Source organism: Dermacentor albipictus, unplaced genomic scaffold (genome assembly GCF_038994185.2).
Source record: "Dermacentor albipictus isolate Rhodes 1998 colony unplaced genomic scaffold, USDA_Dalb.pri_finalv2 scaffold_13, whole genome shotgun sequence".
Taxonomy (NCBI): domain Eukaryota; kingdom Metazoa; phylum Arthropoda; class Arachnida; order Ixodida; family Ixodidae; genus Dermacentor; species Dermacentor albipictus.
Window position 1 is genome coordinate 12,714,308 of NW_027225567.1, and position 23,888 is coordinate 12,738,195.

The window sequence follows — 23,888 nt, forward strand, 5'->3', positions numbered from 1 at the left end:
GGTGGTGTCCTTCGTTTTCCCGGTACCGTGATTACGTAGTGGGTTTCAGATAATTTCTGAAATATGTCAACCGGTCCTTCCCATTAAACCTCTAGATTGTTTTTCAATGAGGGTTTCAGGATCATTACCTTTTCCCCAACTTCAAAGCGTCGCGTGTGAGTCGTCCTGTCATAGTAATGCTTAGCATTGCTTTGTGCCTTACGCATTTCCTGCTCAGCAATCATGATGGCAGGGTTTACGTTCAACAACTTTCTCCTGCATTCTGCCTCTCGAGACATTTCAGGCTCTGGCGCTTGCCTGACCTCTTCCTTAGCTGGTGTACTTTCCGCATTACCCCCTATAGGGCTGTCCTGTTCGGTGCTGCTTGACGAATTCTCCGTCAAACCTGTTTCCTCCACCATTGGACATTCGTACACTGCCTTGGCCGCGAGCTCCCTTGCCTTGAAACGAGTTGGGGCTTGCACTGTTCCCTCACTAAACCTAATTCCCTTGCGTCGTAGCAAATCCTCTGATTTGTTAGAAAACAAATACGGATACTGCAGCGGGAGATGTGCCGAGACGGTGGCTTCAGTGTCCTGTACTCCAAAAAGGCCTTCCATACGAATCTTGGTCCCAGGGAGACAAACACTGGAGGCCTCTACTGCTTGCTTTATTGAAGCACATTCTCCTGTGAATTGGCCTTCCTCTACGTACGATGGCTGCACCACGTCCATTGTGGCTGCCGATTCGCGAAGCACTCTACACGGTTTGTCGTTCACCACGAGGTCTCGAATGTATGGTTCTAGCAAGTTCTTATTCTCTACGTTGCTACTTAGTGACATCAATACTAGTTTGGGATTTCTGCACCCCACGGAGATATGCCCCGTTTGCTGGCAGTTGTAGCAAACTACTGGTTTCTTTGCTTCGAAACTTTTTTCCTTCTGCCTTTCGGCGCTCCGTTCGGGTGGTTACTTCTCTCCCTCGCTGTCCTCGTCACTATTTATCACCGAATCTGACCTTTCCATTGTTTTATACCGACTCGACTGTGACCATCGCTTTGGCTTCTCGGGTCTGTATTTATTCACCTCCTTCTTAGGAGCTTCGTTGCCTTTGAACGCCCGGCGAATAACGTACTCCTCAGCGAGATTTGCCGCTCTCGTGATGGTGTCTACGCCTGGTCTATCCTCAACCCACTACTTGATGTTTACTGGCAGCCGGCCGTAGAATTGTTCTAAAGCAACGCACTGCATTGTCTTTTTGGCATCGCCGAGTGCACCCTCTTCTCTGAGCCATTCCTTCAGGTTTACCTCCAAGGTGTATGCGAAATCCGAATATGACTCGCTTTTGGTCTTCTCGACTTTCCTGAATTTTCGCCTGAATGCTTCCGCTGATAATCTATACTTTTTAATCAGCTTTGCTTTGAAGTCCTCTGCTTCTTCTTTCCCCATGCGGGCGATGATATCAGCTCCCTCACGTGGCAGTAACGTAAGCAAGCGTTGCGGCCACGTGTTTCTCTCGAATTTTGCCTTCTCACACGTGCGCTCAATCTGTACCAGAAAAAGACCTATGTCCCCGCCTACTGCGTAGGGTGCCATCAAGTCTGTCATTCTGCGCTCGCTTTCCCGTGCCTCTGTGCTAGGTCTTTCACTATATTGAGCTTTCGGCAACTCAATCTCTAGGCGCTTCATTTCGAGTGCGTCGCGTGCAACACGGTCGCGCTCTTCTTTGGCCTCACGTGCTGCTCGCTCGCGCTCTTCTTTTTCCTCTAGGCGCTTACGCTTTTCCTCTTTCTCTGCAATGCTCTTCATGCATTCGTTCAGTACATCGCCGTCTGCCCCGATCGTCTCAATCATCTCCGGCTTACTATTTGATTCGGCTATTCGGATGTCCAACTCTTTGGCCAAGCTCAACAATTCCGACTTCTTAAATGGCTTCAAGTTCATGGCTGCCCTTAGTGCTGCTAACTCTTCACTCTATAATAACCTTGACCTACTCAGAACTCCCGTCAATGGTTAAAAAAATCACTGCACTGTCCTTTCCAAAAAAATACGTAAAGCCAAGTGATATCTTAGCGAATAAAATCCGTGCACTCACCATATTTAGTCATGAATCCTGACACCTTCCTTCCGAACGTTGTCGCCAGGACGAAGAGGATACGATCTCGTAGTTGTCGTCCAAGTTGGGGTCTCCTGGGTTGCGTATCTTAATCGCTGCCAGACATTTTGTTGCGTACTCCAGGGTAGCGTATCGTACTGCTGCCGAGTTGTAGCGACGCCTGCCTATTGAAGCTCGACCGACGTTACAATTGGGTAGCGTGGCGTTGTCGGCGGGCTGCAGGCATCCGGTAGACCATAGCGACCAAGCAAGGGCGAGACGATTTCTAGTGAGAAACTTGCATGGTTTATTCAAAGGTTGGTGAAAATGAAGAGAAGAGAATGAAGTATTCTAAAAAGTACATTTCGGAGCCTCTTAAATAGGCTCTCTACAATCGTGGGAGGGATCTTGCTTCCGTCGACGTCACGTGATCGGCACAGAAAGCCTGCTGCGAGGAGGAGGCTGCCCCGCCCCCTGGAATTGTAGACGCTTGTCCGACCCTTTTGCGCGTTGCTGGTTCGTGGAAGTTCTCCTGTAGACTTTGGCCGTTCGAGGAAACGGTCCCTCTAAAGTCGCACACACACAAAAAAGAGGCCTGTAAACACTGCGGGGCTTCCGCCAGACCGGCAGACACTCGAAAGGGTCATGCCGAATTAGGAAGTCACGCTTCATTTCGACGAGGCAAGGGGTGTGAAGGTCGGGTGAGAGAAATTTCTTTCTGCACGTGGTGCGGGACGCCAACTGTAGCAGGAGCAGTCACGCGTCATTTCGACGAGGCATGGTGAGAGAGCGTCGGGTGAAATCCCTTTCTGCACGTGATGCCAGACGCCAACCCTAACACTGGTGAGATCAAATTCCCAGTGCTATCGCCAGTGTGAATAGCTCGCAGATCGCCATTCAGCAGTCAGAAGGCTTCAACCTAGGTTAGGTTCTACCGGCCAACACAGTAATTGCGAGAGCAACTTCGTGGACAATGTCGGCAGGAGAGATCTAGACCATCCGATAAATGTTTCGCGTCCGACCCACCTGAGGGAGCTGCAGGCCGGTGGTGACGAACCGCAGCCGCACAATATTCCTTCCTCTACGTGGAATAACCACTGGTACGCTTGCAGCAGAGTCTCCTCCATTTGATAGCGTAGCCTGCAAAAGGTCTACTTACAAAGCCAGCAAGTGCGGTGCACCTCATTATCCGTCATTTCTTCGAACGCGTATTGAACTTTCAGCCGTGGTCGACACCGAAATAGCAACGTCAAGCAGAAGACGAAGGCAACTAACAGCCTCCGAAGCAACCAACTCACGCGCGCGCGACGCCCGCGTGTCTCCGGGTCGCGCGACCGGCGCGCGCGTCCAGGGTCGCAAGCTAACAGCCAAGCCACAGCAACGGAACCCAAAGCGGACTACCCCTTCGCCGGTTCCGCTCTTAGCCAAAGACGGGTTCACTTTGGAAATGATTGACGGATGCATGACGTGATCATAATTTGCGGTGCCGCCCCGCTGTCTCTGACGGCTTCTGACGCACGCAAAATGTTGACCAATCAGATGAAGCCAAGTGAACCTGTTTCCTTCCGAAACGTTATAAGATTCGGCCCCAGAAGTACACCCGTAGACACTAGCGCCACATTTCCCTCTTTAGAAACTATATGCAGAAGTGCCTTCGGTTCTGCCATTGTTTTGCTGTACGGAAGATACACTGCCCCATTCCAGTACACCATAGCTTTCCCGTCTAAAGCGAAATGGCACTAAGTTTTCCGATGCGTCTACGAAACTGCTGAAGGCGCCTAAATTCCCCACGGAAGCTTCCACTTGATCTGGTGGGTGATTCAAATTTGCGTGCACAAACGTAGCCACCGCCGCTGAGGGTGATATTAGCAATATTATGAAGCGCTCCTTCTTGGTATTTTTTTAAATGTTGGACGATAATTTGTTCAACGGAAATTATGGACCTGGATGCATACAATATTGTCTTCCTCATTTTTTTTATTTTTCGATGTAATTGGCGCTCGTGTTGGCGAATGCGAAGCAAAATTTGCTACAGTGGCGCCATTACTGGCAGGGACGCTGTTCCCAGAACGTGCAGCGCGCTGCAGTGGCTTAGCACTGCTTTCTGCACGCGGTGACGTAACTGGGCCCGGTTGCCTGCTCCTGACGTCGTTAAACGTAAGTGCTGTGATCAGCTACGACTTCTGCCGTTGCGTTGGTTCTGTGTAGTCAATTATACAGCTCCGCTGCCCGAAGCACTTTGTATCCAGCTAAATAAAGCGAATCTTCGCCATTGCGACCCTGACGACCACCATATCTAAGAAATAACCTCGAAATCGACAGCGACTTGTCTGCTATGAGAGATAGGCTTTTGTGTTCGGTTCAATAAGAGCCTTGGTAGCCATTACGCGTGCCACTCCAACGTGTAATACGCTGAATACAATCGAGGGCAGATTTAATGCGAACACAGCCGCCGTGGTGGCGTATAGTGGCTTTGCCGTGGTGCTGCTAGGCCTGAGAGCGCGGGAACGAATCCCGGACAAACCGGCCGCAATTCGATGGGGTGCGAAATGCGAGAACGTCCGTGTACCGCACATTGGGCGACAGTTAAAGAACTCCAGGAGGTCAAAAGTAATCGGGAGACGCCCACTACTGCGCGACTCCTAATTATGTCGTGGTTTTGGCAAGTATTGCTTTAGAACTTTTTTTTAATGCGCTCAGTAGAGCGTGTGTCCGAAGAATACTAAGTGACACAGTATGGGCCGACTCGCCACGCAAGCCCAGTGGCTATGTCGTTGCGCTGCTAAGCTCGAGGTAGCATTGTTTTACGCTCCGTCGTCCTTTTCTGGTGCGTCCTATCGTGGTTGTTAGTTGTGATTTTAGTTGTGAGAGACCTGTGATGTTCGTAAGCGCATGGTCCATTAAACGGCTAGAACTGCCGATGGTACCTGTTGGCTCTGTTATAAGGTTGCTAACGTTATATGATTGTAGAAATAAGGTGTAACTGTTCACTTCTCCAGAAACATGTATATTAAAGTCTGCTACAATTACAGCCCGGTTACTTTTTCAGAGGTTAAGGTTTCTATAATTGATTCAAATTTTTCGAAAAAGATTTACGCAGCAGAACTGCGAGGCCGGTATACCACACCGACTGTTATACCACACTCAACTTTCATAAAAATTGCCTCAATTTTAGGGTCTCTGATAGTAAGGGCAAGAAGTTAAAAAGCTGCATTTTCTTTTATAAAGAAGGTAACACCACCACCTCCTGCACTTGAAACCCTTGACAGAAAGGGAAGTTTGCAGCCTGGTATAAATTGCGATTCTTTATCGTTGAGCTGGGTTTCCGTAATAGGGATCAAGTCAAAAAGAAAAGTGTGCTGGATAGGTAAGCACTCAGTAAGTTAAGATTTTTTTCGGATACTGCGCCCATTGCAACGAAAAACTGAGAACACGTCTTAGTGTTTTCTGAACTGATCAACTTGATCAAAACTAAAAGCCATGGTGAAACAGAAACACAGCAAGAAGATATGAACACTGAAGAAGTCTATAAAATTTTAGCCAGGTCACTCTCACTCTCAATTCTCAACACAGTTGAGGTTTCCGTCTTCCTCATGAGGATACTTCCGTGCGAAACGCGAGCGCATGATGGGCACAGTTCTGCTCAGCTTGAAGTGGCACACGTGCTTGTGCTATCTCGACGACGTTGTTTTTGCTCCTGACTTACCGCGCGCCTTCAGCGGCTCTGGTCTGTTTTCGTGTTTAACAAACGCAGGGCTACAACTAAACCTCAAGAAGTGCCGATTTGCTGCTCGGCAGCTGACAATTCTAGGTTACGTCGTATCCAAGGATGGAATTGTCCCCGATCCAGCCAAACTTGTGGCCTGCGCTGAATTGCCTAAGCCAACGTCCGTCAAAGAATTGCGCAGCTTCATCGGTCTGTGTTCCTACTTCAGATGCTTCATTCACAATTTCGCCGCCATCATATCACACCTGACGAAGCTACATAGCAGCGAGGGGTCCCTCATTTCATGGTCGTCCGAGTGTGACGGGGCCTTCACAAAGCTGTGTCGCTTGCTAATGTCTCCGCAAGTTTCGCGCAATTATAACCCGACTGCCCCTACCGAGGTGCACAAAGATGCCAGCGGTGTTGACATCGGCGCTGTTCTTCCCAAGTACAAACAAAGGTTTCCTGAATATGTCGTGGGTTATGCAAGTCGTACGTTTAAGAAAGCTGAGGCCAATTACACTATGACAGAAAAAGAATGTCTGGCCATCAACTGGGCTGTCACCGAGTTCTGCCCTTATATTTAGGGTCGTCCATTTGATGTAGTTAAGGACTACCATGCACGATGTTGACTCTCGTCCTTGAAAGATCCCTCAGGCCGTCTTGCCCGATGGGTACTTCGCCGGCAGTACTATGATATCCGCATGCTGTATCGCAGCGGACGCCAGTATTCTGGCGTCGACGCCTATACGCGCTTTCCCTTGCCCGAGGGTGCGAATCAATGCCTGCAGCTCACTATCTCACTTTGCCGTTTCTTCGCTCGACTTAACCACCATGGCGTCTGAGCAGCGCAATGACTATTGGATTACCTTTCTTATAGACTTGCTTTCTGGTTCATCAGCACCACCATCCACTCGCACGCTGCGTGGTCAAGCTCACCATTTCGCCATTCGGGACAACCTGCTTCACCGATGCAATTATAACCCCGATGGGCACCAGTGGTTCTAAGTAGTACCTCGCAGTCTCCGTTCCGGCATATGTGTACCTTTCCACGCCTATTTACAGTGTGCACACTCGGGCGTATGCAAAACTAAATATAGCCTTCAAAAGCGGTATTTCTGGCGAGGGATGTACAGCTACATTCAAAAGTTCGTTCGCTCTTGCCCCGATTGTCAGCGCCGGAAATCTCCATCCCTCCTCTCGCCAGCCCATCTGCTTACTTTACTTTACCCTACCCAGCCGTTTGGGCTCGTCAGCATCAATTTGTATGGGTGCCTTCCCCTGACATCGGCTGGAAACATCGGCTTATGGTCCTCAGCCAATAAAATAAAAGTTGGGTAATTAAACTTAATTAATTAGTGAGTTATGGGGAAAACAAAAAAAATTGTCTGAGTTACTTTAGGCTAGTGCGAATAGTGTGTGTTCGGTTCAATTCGCTTCCGGTGCACCTTTCATTTTTAAATTCTTGCCTCGAGTTATGTGGGACACCCTGTATTAGCCCCGAGAATTAGGAGTGGCGCCCTCTCGCGAGTGACGTCACGGCCAGGACGCCGCTCGCTCCGGCTCGCTGGGCTGCCGCGCGCGCTCGTTCCCTTCGTGTATGCTTGGGGTATGGGTGGCTCGAGCCGTACGTATTGAAGAATACGTCGGCTTCTTTCAGCTGCCGTACCTTAACCACAGTTTCTTCTTCAAAAGCGTGTCAGTCGAGAAACTTTGCGGCTTGGATATCGCAAGCTAAGTAGCGTCAAAAGGGTCTACTAGGTTTTGCAATGCACATATGCGCCGTGTCTATCGGTAAATTTTGACTAAAAAAGAATATCTGCAAATTCAACGCGTTGTGTATGATGCTTCGCTAAACATTTAACATTCCTTTAGTATTTAGCTATGAGAGGCATTGCATTTTACGTGGAAGAAAAATTTGGTAATTGGCGTCAACATGTTATCTGATTTTAGAAAGACACTGCCCAGCGAAGCTCTCATCATGATTCCCATTACTCTGGTGTGTTGTTCTATTCAAATATGGCCATTCATTAATGCGTAAAAAAATAGTTAGGCGCGCATTTCTTATGAAAAAGTTTGCTGCTACTTTCATCCCCCTCTGAAACAGGCCTCCAAAAAACGAATTGCTCATGGCTGCTAACACGACGGCGCGTCATGTAGAGTATTTACATAGTTAATTCACAAACACCATAGTAGCAATCACCTGAGAGAAAAGTTTCGTTGTTAAGATCGAGAGCCACTCAATTGAAAGTGATGAAATGTTTCATAGTGGCCCTCAGTAGCCTTTATCGACAAATGGCACACCCCTGATCACGTAACGGTAGCAATCGACTATCCGTATGGCAAGGCACGCTATGTTCGCGAAACCCATCAGTTCACTACAACTTCGAATTAAAACCATAAAGCATGTTTTTTACAGCGCCAACTGGAATGGCTAAAGTATTCTCGAGCTACTACACCGCAGCTTAGATTTCCTGTATACAAAAGGAAAATTCAAGCACCTTCTGTCTCACCATGTCTCGATCCAGCGTTATTCAATTATACAAACGGATAACTATTCGCTTCGTCGGTGCATAAAAGAGAACCTTACAGGCAAATTAAGTTTGCTCCAGTGCAATCGCAAACATTCATAAAGAAAGCACCACAAGCCTTGCATATACTTTCACTTGATTTCTGACCCTCCACCGGGGAAATTTCGATATCTTCAATATGTCCCATACAACTAACGATTGACGCTTCGACTTCTTTCTGGCTGCAGCGATGCGGTCCAGCAGGCATACTTCATTAAAAATTTGGGCCCGAGCAGCCTGTGTCAGTTCGCCAAACAGATTCGTCATGTATATTCCTCAAGCAGCAAGCACCAGTTAATTTCTCAAGTGAGTTTGATTTGATTTAATAATTTCCATTTACCCACACACATGTACAGAGGAGTGGTAAGTGGAGGTGGATGAGGGAAAAAATTCGCACAGACGCGGCTTGAGGTAACCTCACCCCCTTAGGTACAATATGGCTGCATGGGGTAACACATCAAGCGCCATATAAATTACATTTATATAGTGGCCATAAAACATTGCAGTTATACAATATATGAAAGAACAGTGAAATATTTCCACAATAACAATGCAAAACACACTGCGGCATTGAAATAAATAAATGATATACACTTGGTAACATAGACAAAAAGAGAGGAACATAACATACATTATTAATCATTAACAAACGCGCTCTAAAGAGGTGAGTTGAACGTGTAGCACGGAAAAGGGAATATATATTGGTACATTCCTATTTGTACTCTGTAAATAGCTGTAAGCCTTCATTAACCTTACTTCAAATTTCTGCCGCTTAAAAAAAAAAAAACACGTGAAGAACCGCCTAATGTTGACAAGCAGTTAAAGAAGCACATGAGGCGCGTATAATCTAAGCTTCAGTATTAGTTAAGTCCCCGTGCTACTGCCGAGCGTTTCTGTGAGGAAATGCAAAAATTTGATATCATACCATGAACTACTCGTCGTGAGCAAACCTGTTTTAGCGGAATAAAATCAACGTAACTGCTGTAGAAATCATATATAGCCGGCTTTGTGACATACTTGTTGCACCGCGGCAGGTATGGTATCATAACTGGATTCCTATAGGTTATGCTTTTGCGATTGTCTATCCGCATATGAAAAACCCGCAATGGGCTGGCCTGCGTCGCTTCGGCTGGCACTGTAGCGTTGCCTTCAAGAGCTGCATTGTTGTCTAAGAAATTAGGTCTTTGAATAAATGTTCGCAAAGGAAGACGTCGTAAAAATATATTTGAGGCGACCACCATAAGTATACAAGCAGAGAGAACGAGGGCGAACAAACGAAGACACCGCAGAAAGCGCCCGGACAACGCCCGAACTGTAGCAGACGACAGGCGCGAGTCCGTGCCCTGACGTCACGCGAGCGGCGCTCGCAGCGCCGCTCGCGTTCGTTCTCGGGGCTAATAGTAGGCCATTCTCTCGAGCGTTTTTAGAGGGTCGAGCTCTTTAGCGCTGTTCTCGAAGAACAACGCTCATACTGAGACCGTGCCCTCCGCTGACGGCCGGCTTAACCGCTGGTGGCTACTAAAAGCCTTTACATTATGCAATTCTTCATTGAAATGCTGTACTAACTGTGTATTAGAATGAAGTATGCGCTTGTCTTCCTCGTATATAACAACAATAAAATGGAGCAGCAGTTTAGGAAAAAATCCTTGCATCTTAGTATAAGAAAAATTGCATGCAAGCTTTCACAAAGTACTAACTTATACAGACTTCTCTCTTTGCACCAGAACACTAAGTTAGTGCTCCAAAACATTCTTTTCTTGCTCTGAAAAGCAAAATTTGCTGCTCCGAAAGCATATTTATGCTCCAAACTGCGACTTTTCCGGCTCCGAAAGCTGCTTCAAAAGATAGAGCCGCTTCCATCACTGAAATTACCACTTGGGCACATTATTTGTATTTCATATTATTTCTGGGACTTGTGTGCCTGTGTTTGCTTGGAAGAGTGAGGATTTAAGTTAAATGTCTCCAACGGTTACTCTCGCTTAAGTTGCGTAAAACACACTGACCTTTATTTGAAGACCCTCTGTGCTTTGTTTGTTTCGATACAATCTTGACGGTCCGTGCCACACCACAGCGGTGGCTCAGTGACTATATATGGCGTTCTGCACGAGGTCGCGAGTTCCATACCACGACTCGGTGGCAGTGTTTTGATGGGGGTGGAATGCGAAAACACTCTCGCAGTTACATTTAGGGGCACGTTAAAGAAACCCGGGTTGATCCGGCAGCACATGACTCAAGGGCTCTTCTTTGAGGCGTCAAACTCAATCAACTAATTCATTGCAACTCATAAAAGCGCTGCCTGTGGTACCACATCCGTACCACACGTAGATCTGTGTTTGGGTACCAAACTCATGGGTTTCATTTAAATGCGAATAGCATTCGTGACATCTTGAGACCAGTTGTCTTTGCAGCTGCCTAGCTTGCCACCAAAAACATGGACTGATCCCGAAGGTTGTGCAATCTATGATCTATTCCGTTCACGTGGGTATGTGCCCCTCTTCAATGAACCTCTTTGACGGCAACTTGGGCCATTGTGGATGTGCCACAGGGTATGCGCGTGCTTCACGGCGGCGCCTCCTCATAGCAAAGCATGTCCACAGGGAAGCGCGAGGGAAGAGCACTGCCGCAGCACATGCCTGATACACTAGGGTTATCAACTTGGATACTTAGATACTTGGATAGTCATCTTTATTAATTTCTGCCCAACATCTTTTCTCTGTCTTACGCTGGCAATAAATGAGACAGAGATAAGAACGCATCACATATCTGCATAATCTCATGGGAAACGTCGACTGACTAATAATTTCGTGCTGGATAATTCTGCTCTTGGATTAGGCTCTAAACGTTGTTGATGTTTTAGGCTCTAGCCACCATGTTGCTCTGACATATCTGACACTTTCCAGATGGTGGACATGCAGGTATCCAAGTTCCTGAAGTTTGCCGAAGAGCAGTTCGAGGACGACCTGGAGTTGATCGAGAGGGTCGCCTTTGTCGCCAGAGATATAATTAGGATGCCTTTACTGCTCAACCCATGTACGCAGCAAGACGAAGGAGGTGCCCGCTGCTGGATATTGACTCATGCGGTAATTCATTCCATCTCATCAACCACGAACACGCAGAAAACTGAACCATGCACATCATATACAGCATACACTAGCTACAACGCAGTGGCTTACTGTTTGCAATTTATGTTAAGGTCACCGCACAGACACTTGCGGCAGTGTTTCTTGCCACTAAGACACCATATGACGTTCTTCTGCTCATTGTCTGTACAGCTCAGTCACAAAAGAAATTTTACACAGATGTAAAGCGTATGATAGGACAGATAGCTACTACACAGAGCCGCTCCAGGAGTACCTATGGGACAAGGGAGGCAAGACAATGAGAACTGTGCATATGCGGCCTTTTACATATGCCGACACACCTCGTATGAGTTCGAGCCTTGAAGCGAGCCAGTTCACTTTGCTTCTGGGAGCAGTTCTAACGAACTTTATGGCCGTTGCACGTGATGCAGGAAGCTTTCAACAAGCTCCTGAACCCCTTCGGCATTGAATTTGACGAACCGGGCGAAGGCAGCTTAGACTTCAACATGATCCATGACTACCCCATGGCTCCGCACGACCGCAAAGCTCCTGTGCTCTTCTTGGCTACATTGTGGCTTCTGCGCGAGCACCGCTGTTTCTCGGGCGTCCGCCTGAACGTGTCAGTGCTGGAGCGCTTTCACCCGGTGCAGTTCCTGCAACACGTCACGTTCTCCAAGCTGGTCGTCAAGGCCCACCTGACTGGCGTCGAAGGAATCGAGCTCCCGTTCGAAGTGAGCCCCCTGGTTCGTTTGCTCGACCAAATGGAGCGTCTTACACACGTCAGCCTCGACAGGGTGAGTTTTATAAAGGCACGCTTTTTGCAGGCATCATGAGGAAAGTGCTGATAATTTAGTCATCATTACGTGGCACAATGGTGTGACATGCGCTTATAAGGCACCCGCCGTGGTGGATCAGTTGCTATGGCGGGCTGATGCTGAGCAGAAGGTGACTGCATGGATTGATTCCCAGCCCTCCACAGAATTCGAAACTCAATTTCACATATTATACTAATTATTATAATTCTTTTATTTCCCGACTCTTCCTTCTTGCCCAACTAAGGTGACCAGGCAAGGAAGCCTCTCGGCCGCGTGTAGTAAGGTTAGACCAGAGCCCAAAATGTATTGAGTATTCAGGGGACTTATATGGCTTGCTTGTTTGGCCGTATAGGCCATGAACCACGGGCGGCTCAAGGGTCAGTTTTACCAGACCGCTCATGCGACATGTATCTAATGACCCTCCGTGGTAACTAAGTACCCGCCGTGGTTGTTCAGTGGCTATGGTATTAGGCTGCTGAGCACGAGGTCGCGGGATCGAATCCCGGCCACGGCGGCCGCATTTCGATGGGGGCGAAATGCGAAAACACCCGTGTACTTAGATTTAGGTGAACGTTAAAGAACCCCAGGTGGTCAAAAATTTCCGGAGTCCTCCACTACGGCATGCCTCATAATCAGAAAGTGGTTTTGGCACTAAAACCCCATAATTTAATTTTTAATTTTGGTAACTAACTAGCTGTGGCGTTGCGCTGCGGATCGCAGGTTATATTCTTGATCGCTGAGGCCGCATTCTGATGGGGATGGAATGCAAAACCGTTCGTGTACCGGCTTCGGGTGCACGTTGAATACAGTCAGGTTGTCAAAATGAATCTGGAGATACCCCTCATTATGGCGTCTTTGATAAATAGTGTTCGGTGTTTTCGCTATTTGTTTTATCTTCGAATTCGGGGGTTATTATTCGGTGTTTATTTTTGCCCCCTTTGAGCCGGTGTTTTTCGGTGCGTAATTTCAATGGCGGAGAGAAACGGTCTTTATCGGCACTTGTGTTGTAAATCGACTGTATAATTGCTAGAGAAAATATAACGCTCCTGAAATGGCACAACCTAATTGAGCAGATTCCAGACACTCTACACAATTCACTAATGAACCAACTAGCATGAAAGTACTACTTAAGGTTGTTGAAGAAAACGGCCATGTACACTGTGAGAAAATTGTCAGCCATCGGAGCATGCTGCTTACGGCTCGGGAAACGCACTCTGGAAAACGCACGTTCCACGTTTTTGCTTGACACGGGGAAGACATGAAAATTAAGGGAAGTTTTTGACGAGACAAGCCATTCTTTGTTGTTCACTCGCCAGATACTTCCAAGGCCAACTTCACCAGATAGAACTTTATACAGCAGATATGGAGTGTAATGGAAAGGAATAGTAGCTGTGGGAGCGCAAAGAGCCGGTGAACGGATCAATCAGGGCCGTGGTTGCTTGATTGCTATGCCAGTTATCATCAGCATCTTCATCGTAAGCCTATTTTATGACCACTGCAGGACAAAGGCCTCTCCCTGTGATTTCCACTTACCCATGTCCTACGCCAAGCGACTACAACTTGCACCTGCGAATTTCCTAATTTCATCACCTCACCTAGTCTTCTGCCGTCCTCGACTGCACTTCCCTTCTCTTGGTGCCCATTCTGTAACACTAATGAACCGCCGGTTATCTAACCAACGCATAACATGGCTGGCCCAGCTCCATTTTTTCTATCCTAATGTGAATAAGAATATCGGCGATCCTCGTTAGCTCTCTGATCCACACCGCTCTTTTCCTGTCTCTTAACGTTACGCCTAACATTCTTCGTTCTATCGCTCTTTGCGCGGTCCTTAACTTGTTCTCGAGCTTCTTTGTCAATCTCCAAGTTTCTGCTCCATATGTTAGCCCCGGTAGAATGCGTTGATTGTACACCTTTCTTTTCAATGATAGTGGTAAGCTTCCAGTCAGGCTCTGACAATGTCTGTCTTGTGCACTCCAACCCATTTATATTCTGTAAATTTCCTTCTCCTGACCAGGGTCCCCTGTGAATAATTCATCTAGGTGAACGTACTCCTTCACAGACATCAGAGGCTGACTGGCGATCCTGAACTCTTGCTCCATTGCCCAGCTATTGATCAATATTTTTGTCTTCTGTATATTAATCTTCAACCTTACTGTTGCACCCTCTGTGTTAAGGTCCTCAATCATTTGTTGTAACTCGTCCCCGCTGTTGCTACGGTACAAATCAGCATATGGTAGGGCACAGATCAGCATAAGATTCTTCCGCTGCTTTTGCTATGTCTTCGAAATTGCTGATGATATTATCCTGCTTTCATTTCGGTCCATACATCTTGGCTTGTCCTATGCCAAGATTTTGTCTCACTAATTTCCTGCTGCGTCCATTTTTTACTGCTTCCTTAGTCTTTCTTACGTTGCAATTTCTAATATCCCTTACATTCTCCTTGTTGATTAGGGTTGACATTTCCGCGGATTCTATCTGATTTCTTGAGTTGGACACTTTCATTCTTTGTAGTTTCTTTATCACGTCTTTCGTTACTTTGGAGAGCTTACCTACTGGCGGCCTTGGGGCCTTACCTCCTACTTAAATTGCTGCTTCTGAAGGCAGTCTAGTAAAGGTTTCGTTCATTACCTTGATGTTATTTTATCCCTCTGTTCTAAGGCTGAATAATTGTTTGCAAGCACCAGCCTAAATTGGCCTGCTTTTACCCTTACTGCGTCTAGCTTGTCCTGTTCTTGACCAAATTATTCTTTCTCTCTTGAATACTGAAGGGAATCCTAGACCTTACTAACTTATGATCCCTGCTCTTTACCCTACATAACACTTCTACATCCAGCGCTATGTAAGGTTGGCAGAAAGTATGAAATCCATTTAATTTCTTGCTTCCCCAGCAGGGCTTTTCCAGTTTCACATTCTGTTGCTACGCTTCGTAAAGAAGGCGTTCATTATTCGCAGCTTATTCATTTCCGCGAATTCTACTAAGATTTCCTCTCTAGTGTTCCTATATAAACGCCGTAGTGGCCAATTGTGTGGTTCACAAATCTGCTTTTTCCCCAATTTTGCATTGAAGTCGCCCATGACTTACGCTATATTGAGTTTCCACTTTTCCAAGTTTGCTAATTCCACACCTCCATAAAACTCTTCTATTTCATCATCATCGTGACTAGAGGTTGGAGCGTAGGCTTGTACTATCTTCATTCTATACCTTTTATTTAGTTTAATACAACTACTGCTAGCCTCTCATTAACGCTGCAGAATTCGTCAATGTTGCCCGCTATATATTTATGTATTAGGAATCCTACTCCGTACTGCTTCTTATTTGAGAGTCCTCCATAGCAGAGGGCATGGCCATTAGTAACCACTTTATAAGCCTCACTAGTTCGTCTAACCTCGCTAAGGCCAATGATATCTCCCACTATGCCTGATAGTTCTTCAAATAGTCCTGCTAAGCTAGCTTCACTGGACAGGGTTCGTGTGTTGAACGTTGTCAAGTTCAGCTTCCAGTGGCGGCATGTCCGGGTCTTAGCACCCTCTGCTGCCCTTACATACCTGATCGCCGCCTTGGCCACGTGCTCCGCAGCTCCTTGAGACTGAGGGCCATTGGATGATTATGCTCTTCAGCACGAGGCCTCAGCTTCGATTTCCATCCTTGCGACAATACTTGCAAGAAAAATAAGGTCTGCTTTGCAGCTGTTACGAATCTCATCAACCAAATAAATCAAAAATAGAGAAGCTGTATATGTGACTTCTCACAACCTTCAGAAGTACCAAGTGAGTATGCTTGCTAGCCCACGGCCTTCCTTGAACTTAGCAGTTCGTCCGTTCTAAAACGGTAGTGGCCGGCCAGAAAAAAAAATATAACAGTTGTCATTTTGCTTTGTCTGCGCCCATTGTTATTGCACACTCTTGTAGAAAATAGAAAAAGATTGCTGAGGCAATGCGGAAGACTAAGAGAGCGACCAGCTGAAATCATTTCTGCCGTGATATCGGCGGCCTCATATAGCTATATGCTTGGACGAATAGCAAATTCGCATTTTGTTTTTGACAAACTAGACAAGTAGCAGTACCCAGCATTATACAGAACGAGCAAATCCATGAAATGCGATCTTGCTGCAAAGTTTCTGCAGAAGCAAAGCAGTGGCAAGTGCAAACTAATTTTTTTTAAGCGTTAAATTGAATTGTGGAGTTTTACATGCCGAAACGACGATCTTGATTATGAGGCACGCCGTAGTGGGGGACTCCGGAATAATTTCGACCAACCTTGGTTTCTTTAACGTGCTCCTAAATCTAAGTACACGGGTGTTTTCGACCCCATTGAAATGCGGCCGCCATGACCGGGATGTGATCCCGCGACCACCTGCTTAGCAACCCAACACCATAGCCACTAAGCAACCACGCCGGGTGTTTCTTCTTTTTGAAGCTTTCTTTGCCAAAAAAGCCGCTGGTCGCCGTATACAAAAAAACATAATACAGCAGAGAGTTATGTGTAAGAAAGAACATACAAATTAGCCGCATTTTTATCACTGCTACAACGCCGACGATCGTCTAGAAACAACCTCAGCATGCATGTAAACACGGTCGCGTTGGAGCGAGAAATTGAGGATTATGTGGGATTATTGTGGCCATTCATTTCTTTCCTCTCTGCTTGACTTGCAACGTGTGCTCGGCGGAGAGGCGTGGCTTCCGCAAATCGAGCTCATGCTCTCGCAGGCCTCCATTGAAGTGGCCTTCTTATCAGATGCACACAGAGGTACCACTATCCCAGGCGACATGCTGTGCTGTACGTGCAAGCTGCGTTACACAGCCGCCGATGCGACAGGTTACTTTCATGTAACCCTGCCGAAGCTACGTAAAAATTGGCGAGAATGGCACAAAAAAATTCCAACAACTTCTTACAATAAAGCAAACAGCCTATCTGTAATGACTGAATAATCAGGCGGCGGTGGGCACATTTAGATGAAGGCGAATTGCAAAATCCTTGAGGGAAGACGACGAAGTGTGGCGACGGGTTGGATGAGCTCCACATCTGCTCCGCACAGAAGCTACATTTTCGGCGAAATCACCTCGGCATCCAGAGTCTACGTAATCATCGTGTGCCTGAAATCAGCCAGAGCACGTCAATACCGAACTTGAGGGTGTAAGTGCTATATTTTGCATTTTACGGCCACATCAAGTTCCGAAGCGGGGCCGCCCCGCTAAACCCACTTCGCTAGTGGCAAGGCCTAGCAAAAGCTTCGGCCGCCGCACTACTGCAGATGGCGAACGCGCTGCTCAATACCGACGCCGACAAAGCCGACCAATCGTCCACCGGGGCCCTGGAGGACGAGGACATGGAAATTCGCGAATCCCAAGGACTTCTTCCAGCCGCTCAGGAGAACAAAGAAGACAATGAGCCTTAGATCAATGTTACCAGTCGTGCCCGTCGTCGTCGGCTGCAGACACGCTCGACCACGCCCCAACTTTCCCTAACGCCACCGAAGTCCGTTCTGCGCCAAAGCCAACCGGCGATGCGCAAGTCCCGACAACCCCCCTTCCTGCCGATGCTTACAAGTTGGCGGTTCGTCCACGGAACGGCCTGCAGCTATATAAGGTGAGCCCAGGGAAGTTAGTAGACGCCATCACAAATGAGGCAAAGCTACAAATCGGCTCCACTGGATTCAAAATATGCATCGACGAAGACCAAAACACCCTTGTTCTGAGCACTGCCTCAGAAGCTACGGCCTCAGCACTACGCAAGATGCAAAAAATTACAATTGATGCAACAACATATGATATTGCATCATACGGAATTTCCCCCGATAACTCTTGCAAAGGGGTAATATACAGCATCGATCACGACACCACGCCCCAAATGTTACTTAAACGCATTGAATCTCCCGGATACGAGGCGCTAACATGTAGAAGACTGGGAAACACAACCACTATGGTGATCACATTCCTGGAAAAAACAGTACTATATTACAACGAATTTTCCGGCCTTCTTCTGCGGTGCTACCTCTACAAGAGAACCGTGCCACATTGCCGAACCTGCAACAAGACAGGCCACAGAGAGGACGTCTGCCCGCGGCCCCCCACCACACCCAAGTGCAGAGAGTGCGGAGTACGAGCAACGGAGCAGCACGAGTTCCACCCTCGGTGCTCTCTGTGCGGCGGGAATCACCCGACGGCAGCGAAAACCTGCGCCAACAGGTTCCTGCCACCCGTCAACCGCCGGAAACCGCAGCAGGCCCTGGGAGCAGGCTCCTCGTCTCCGAGGCCACGTGGCGAGCGCTCAGCATCCCGCAAGTCGCGGTCCCCGAAACGACGCGGAGCTGTCCAGGAGAGGAGCAGTTCCAGGCCGCGTTCCGGTTCCGGTTCCAGGCGCAGGACCTCATCGCGACGACGGACGCCATCGCATGGCAGGACCTCGAGCCGTGGTCGTTCCGCAGGCGGCAGGAGGAGAAGCAGGGAGCAGCGCAGGTCCCGCAGCAGGTGAGCTGGGCACAGGTTGTTTCTCCGAAAGCTCGTCGCCCCCCCCCCCCCCTGTTGACACAGAGCTGGCACAGGCACACGCTCAGATTAGGCGTCTCACTGAAGAAAACGCAACACTCAAAGCAGAAATCACTAGTGTACACGCAGAATCCGTACCACTTAAAGATTAATTGCTTGGAAGAAATAGCACTACCCGTACACAAAACACTTCAACCCCACCCCCGGAGAAGCGAAAACGGGAAGAGCAGTCAGCTCACACAGTCACTTCAAATCCGACACCGCAACGAGCAACCGCGCAGCCTACTGCACCGCAGGGAGCCATACCCGTCCAATATGCCACTCTCCAGAAGGTAGAAGAGGTAGTAGCAAAGGCAATTCTGAGCCTTCAGACATCCCTACAAGCTACTATGCAGCAACAACTCACAGCTATACAACATTCAGCGGCACAACAACACAACAACAACAATTCGCAACTCAACAACAACACTCTAACACTCAATTGGCGGAACGCATCATGAGACTAGAGGAACGCATACTATCCCTGGAAGCTCGTCAAAGCCGGCGCGCCAAGAAAACAGCTCATCAGACACTACCAGAATTGCCAGATTCTCTGGGCTCCCCAGAACCCCATCTTGTGCACGCATCACCACCCCTTGATAACCAAGATGGCTCCTCCTAAACATATATGCACTAATCGCGGAGGCTCCCCAGGCTAAACCACAGTGTGGCAGTGGAATTGACGGGGCTACAAGAACAAGTATGGATCACTGATACAATACGTCGCTACATGAACAAGACCACCTGAAATCATCGCACTGCAAGAAACGAACACACACGTCCGCCTACCCGGATACGACACGTATGGCACCGATACAGGCGACAGCCTTCACACCCTGGTCAGTAAGAAGCTAGTGGCCGTTAAACACCATCTCCAACAATCCGAACCGTTTGCCATTCTGCTCGAAATTATCCCACAGGCAACAAAGAAGATGGGTCCTATGTTTGTTCTAAACGTCTACTGTCGGCCGAAAAGCGCGCCATCGGTCCTCAAACTGGTTTTGGAGCAAGCCACGCACGCAGCAGGCAACCATCGGCTTCTAATATTGGGCGACTTTAATGCAGCCCACCCCCTCTAGGGTTATACGTGCACCAACCACAGGGGAAACATGCTTCACAAAGTTATTGAGGACATGGATCTCACACTCGTCAACGATCCAAGGAATAGCACGAGGCTCGGAATAAGTGTTCAAAGAGACAGAACTCCGACTTAACCCTCACTAGAAGTATCCCCCAAGCTTGCTGGGCCAATCTGGAGGAGTACATAGGCAGCGACCACGCGCTGGTAGCCACCACTCTCCATGGGCTCGAATACAAAGCCAGGATAGGCACTGCTCGCCTCACGGATTGGACCAAGCTGCGGGAGATAAGAGAAGAGCTGCGAACGAACAGAGCCAACAGCTTCAGTCAATTAAGGACTGGATCACTCAGCTACACCAGGATGTGAAGGTGCACACCAAAATGCTTGAAACATCCACCACCGCTCCGAGCGTCGACGCTCGCTTGCTCCACATGTGCGAAGCCCGGTGTAGCCTGCTGAAGCGTTGGAAAAGGCAAAGAATAAATCACAAGCTCAAGAGGCGAATAGCACTACTCCCATAAGAGGCTGCGGAATACGCTACCACGCTATGCCGAGAGAATTGGCTATCCCTCTGCGACAGCTTGAGAGGAAGACTGAGTACTTCCAAGGCGTGGAAGTTATTGAGGTATTTAATCAACCCGGCCAGCAGCAAAACGGAATCCCACCACAATGTGGCCCGAGTAATTCATCAATTTCCTGAAAACGAGGCAGACCTCCTTTGGCTCTCAAAGCCCAGTACTTCCCCACACAGCCATCGGAGCCTCTGCCACCATACACTGGCACCCCTAACGAGCTCCTAGATGAGTACATTCATCTACATGAAGTAACAGCGGCGATGATGGGCTTGAGACGCCACACAGCCCCGGGAATGGACCAAATTACCAATAAGGCACTTGTAAATCTTGACGGCCCCTCGCTACTAGAGCTTACCGCTCATCTTAACAAAGTATGGAGGGAAGGAAACGTTCCCGAGGATTGGAAAATGGCCGAGGTTCGTCTGATACCGAAGCCAGGCAAGCCAACAGCCATTGAGAACCTACGACCGATCTCCCTCATTTCGTGTGTAGGAAAGCTCCTAGAGCACATCGTTCTCAACCGGCTACAACCATTCCTGGAGGACTCCGGAAAACTTCCAACAACGATGATAGGATTCCGTCTACACCTCTCAACTCAAGACATCCTACTTCAGCTGAAAGATGAGGTGATTGTACCAGCGACACGCAACTCCCCCACGGCTATCCTCGCCTTAGATCTTAAAGGGGCGTTCGATAACGTCAAGCATACAGCAATCTTACAGAGGCTAAACGCGCTGGACTGTGCGGCCAGGACGTACTCCTATATCAGAGATTTCCTCTCAGATAGAAAAGCCATCCTAAAGGTCGGGGACAAAGCCACATACCCCTTCCTACTGGGCGGGCGCGGCACACCACAGGGCGCAGTGTTATCCCCTCTCCTTTTTAATATCGTCCTAATAGGCCTACCGCCGCTCCTCGATAACATCCCAGGGATCCGGCATGCCCTATATGCCGACGACATTACTATCTGGTCGTCCATAGGGTCCATCAGGGAAATGGAGAACCGCTTGCAGGAAGCTTCCGACGTGGTGAGCGACTATGCTAAGTCATGCGGGCTCAGCTGCGCCCCCCAAAAGTCGGAGCTACTCCTGGTCTCACCGCGAAAGAAGCACACATCCGACTCGCCCACTATCAACATACAACTGGAGGGACACACCATCGTTCCGTCTCAGAGCGTAAAGATATTGGGAATGGTTTTCCAGTCGGATCGCACCAATACAATATTAATTCAAAAGCTTAAGAATACAACAGCTCAAGTTACCCACATGATCCGGCGAATAACAACAAAGACAAACGGCATGGGGGAGGCGGACACGCTTCGGCTTGTCCAAACCTTCGTCGTGTCTCGAATAACTTACGCTATTCCATACGCACTACTCAACGCGACGGAACTCAAGAAAATCAACACAATGATCAGAAAGGCATATAAGCAGGCGATGGGCCTGCCGATCAGTACGTCCACAGAACGCCTACTACGACTAGGTGTGCACAACACGGCCGAGGAGCTGATCGAGGCACATTTATCCAATCAGCGAACAAGGCTGGCGGTTACGGAAGCTGGGAGGTCCACTCTCTTACGCCTGAAGCTCTCTGCCCCTCTGAGCCATCCGCCGCCTCAGACTGGGAGCTTACCCCATGCCATCAGGAGCAACATCACCGTACGTCCTCTACCTCGCAATATGCACCCAGTGCACCACGCAGAGCGAAGGGAGGCCCGCGCCCTGGCCATACACAAACGATACGGGACTTTACCCTCTACAGCCTACACGGACGCGGCTTCTTACCCCAGACGCGCAGCTCCAACAGCCACCGTAGTCGTCAACAAAGAACATCGGAGCAGCATTTCGCTCACACGAAACAATCCCCTCCGAGCCGAGGAAGCGGCCATTGCCCTCGCGCTCTCCCAAACAGAGGTTGAAGTCATAGTGACCAACTCCAAACAGGCGTGCCGCAGCTTTGCTAGCAACAGAATTTATACCACTATGCTCCGGATCATCACTCGAAAGCCGCCAACGAGATCAATCATGATCATCTGGGCGCCAGCTGATCAAGGCATTCCTGGCAACGAGGTCACCAACCACGTGGCTCAAGATTTGACCCATCGAGCCTACGCCGAGGAATCTGAACCCGAGCAGATGCACCCTTTAATCTCGTACCAAGAGATCACACAACACTACAAGCTAATCCGCGAGAACATATGCACCCCCACACAAGTCACTACCTAGAGAGCAGGAGCGATTCCTCCGAGCTCTACAGGTTAATACATTCCCCCACCCAACCAGAAATCACCTCATAGCCCCTACACAATCCTCTCCGCAATGCCGCTTCTGCGCAGAGCCTGGGTCCCTCAGGCACATAGTAGGGGATTGCAGAGCGGCACCATTAAATCCTCCGAACCCTTACCCCACTAACGTACTTTGGGAGAGAGCCTTGGCCAGCTCCGACCTCGAGGATCAGCAACGGCTGATTGCGAGGGCCCAGGACACGGCCCGAGGTCAAGCCATTCTGGAATGAGGACGCCTTCCAAAGCTCCATTCACCCAATAAAAATGTTTATTCTCTCTCTCTCTCTCTTGCAAAATTCTTCGTGAACTTAGGTTCAGGCGCACGTCAGATGAATCATATACTTAGTGGTGCTATTAGTGGTGGTATTGTAGGCGTAGATTGCGAAGGGCAGAATAGCATCCCAATCTGTGTGGTCGGAGGCTACGTATTACGAGCATGTGGCCAAGCATACGTTTAAAGCGTTCTGTGGGGCCATTGGTCTGCGGATGGTAAGCACTAGTTGTGCTGTGCACAACGTGCCACTCTTTGAGGATGGCTTCGATGACTTCCGAAAAGAAAACACGTCCGCCATCGCTGAACAACTCCTGACGCAGTATGAATAAAGCAGCATGACTCGTCGAAACAGGACGAAGGCAACATGGCGCGCTGCAGCCGCTGGGAGAGCGGCAGTTTTGGCGTATAGCGTGAAGTGGTCAACAGCCACGACGGCCCAGCGGTTACCAGCAGATTTCAGGGGAAATGGCCCATACAAATCGGTACCGACACTCCCGAACAGTCGGGTAGGGCAAGGTAACGGTTGCAGACCAGCTGGCGAGAGGCACAGTGAAGATTTCCGACGCTGACAATCGGGGCACGAACGAACGAACTTCTGAACGTAGCTGTACATCCCGCGCCAGTATTACGGTTGTCGAATGGGCTGGTAAGTTTTTAATACTCCCGAGTGTGCACTTTGTGGATTAGAGTGGAATGACGCGCATATCTCAGAACGCAGACTGCGGGATACTAATAGCAACCACTGGCTGCCATCGGCTGTGTAATTGCGTCGGTGGAGTAGGTCGTCGCGAATGGCGAAATGGTGGGCTTGACGTAATGCGCGAGCGGTTGGTTGTGCCGATGGATCAGAGAGCAAGTCTATCAGGGAGACAATCCAGTGGTCCTTGCGCTGTTCGGAAGAC

At 48.7% G+C, this 23,888-nt stretch overlaps 1 protein-coding gene across 1 annotated transcript in view; it reads left to right on the plus strand.

Moving 5' to 3' along the window:
* The window catches only part of LOC139051627 (uncharacterized), a 54,976-nt gene that overhangs the window by 24,729 nt on the left and 6,359 nt on the right, over positions 1-23,888 (plus strand). Inside the window, exons 3-4 of the mRNA XM_070528575.1 lie at positions 11,250-11,429; positions 11,861-12,223. Of these exons, the coding sequence (XP_070384676.1) occupies positions 11,250-11,429; positions 11,861-12,223 (543 nt within the window). The remainder of the gene's footprint in view (positions 1-11,249; positions 11,430-11,860; positions 12,224-23,888) is intronic.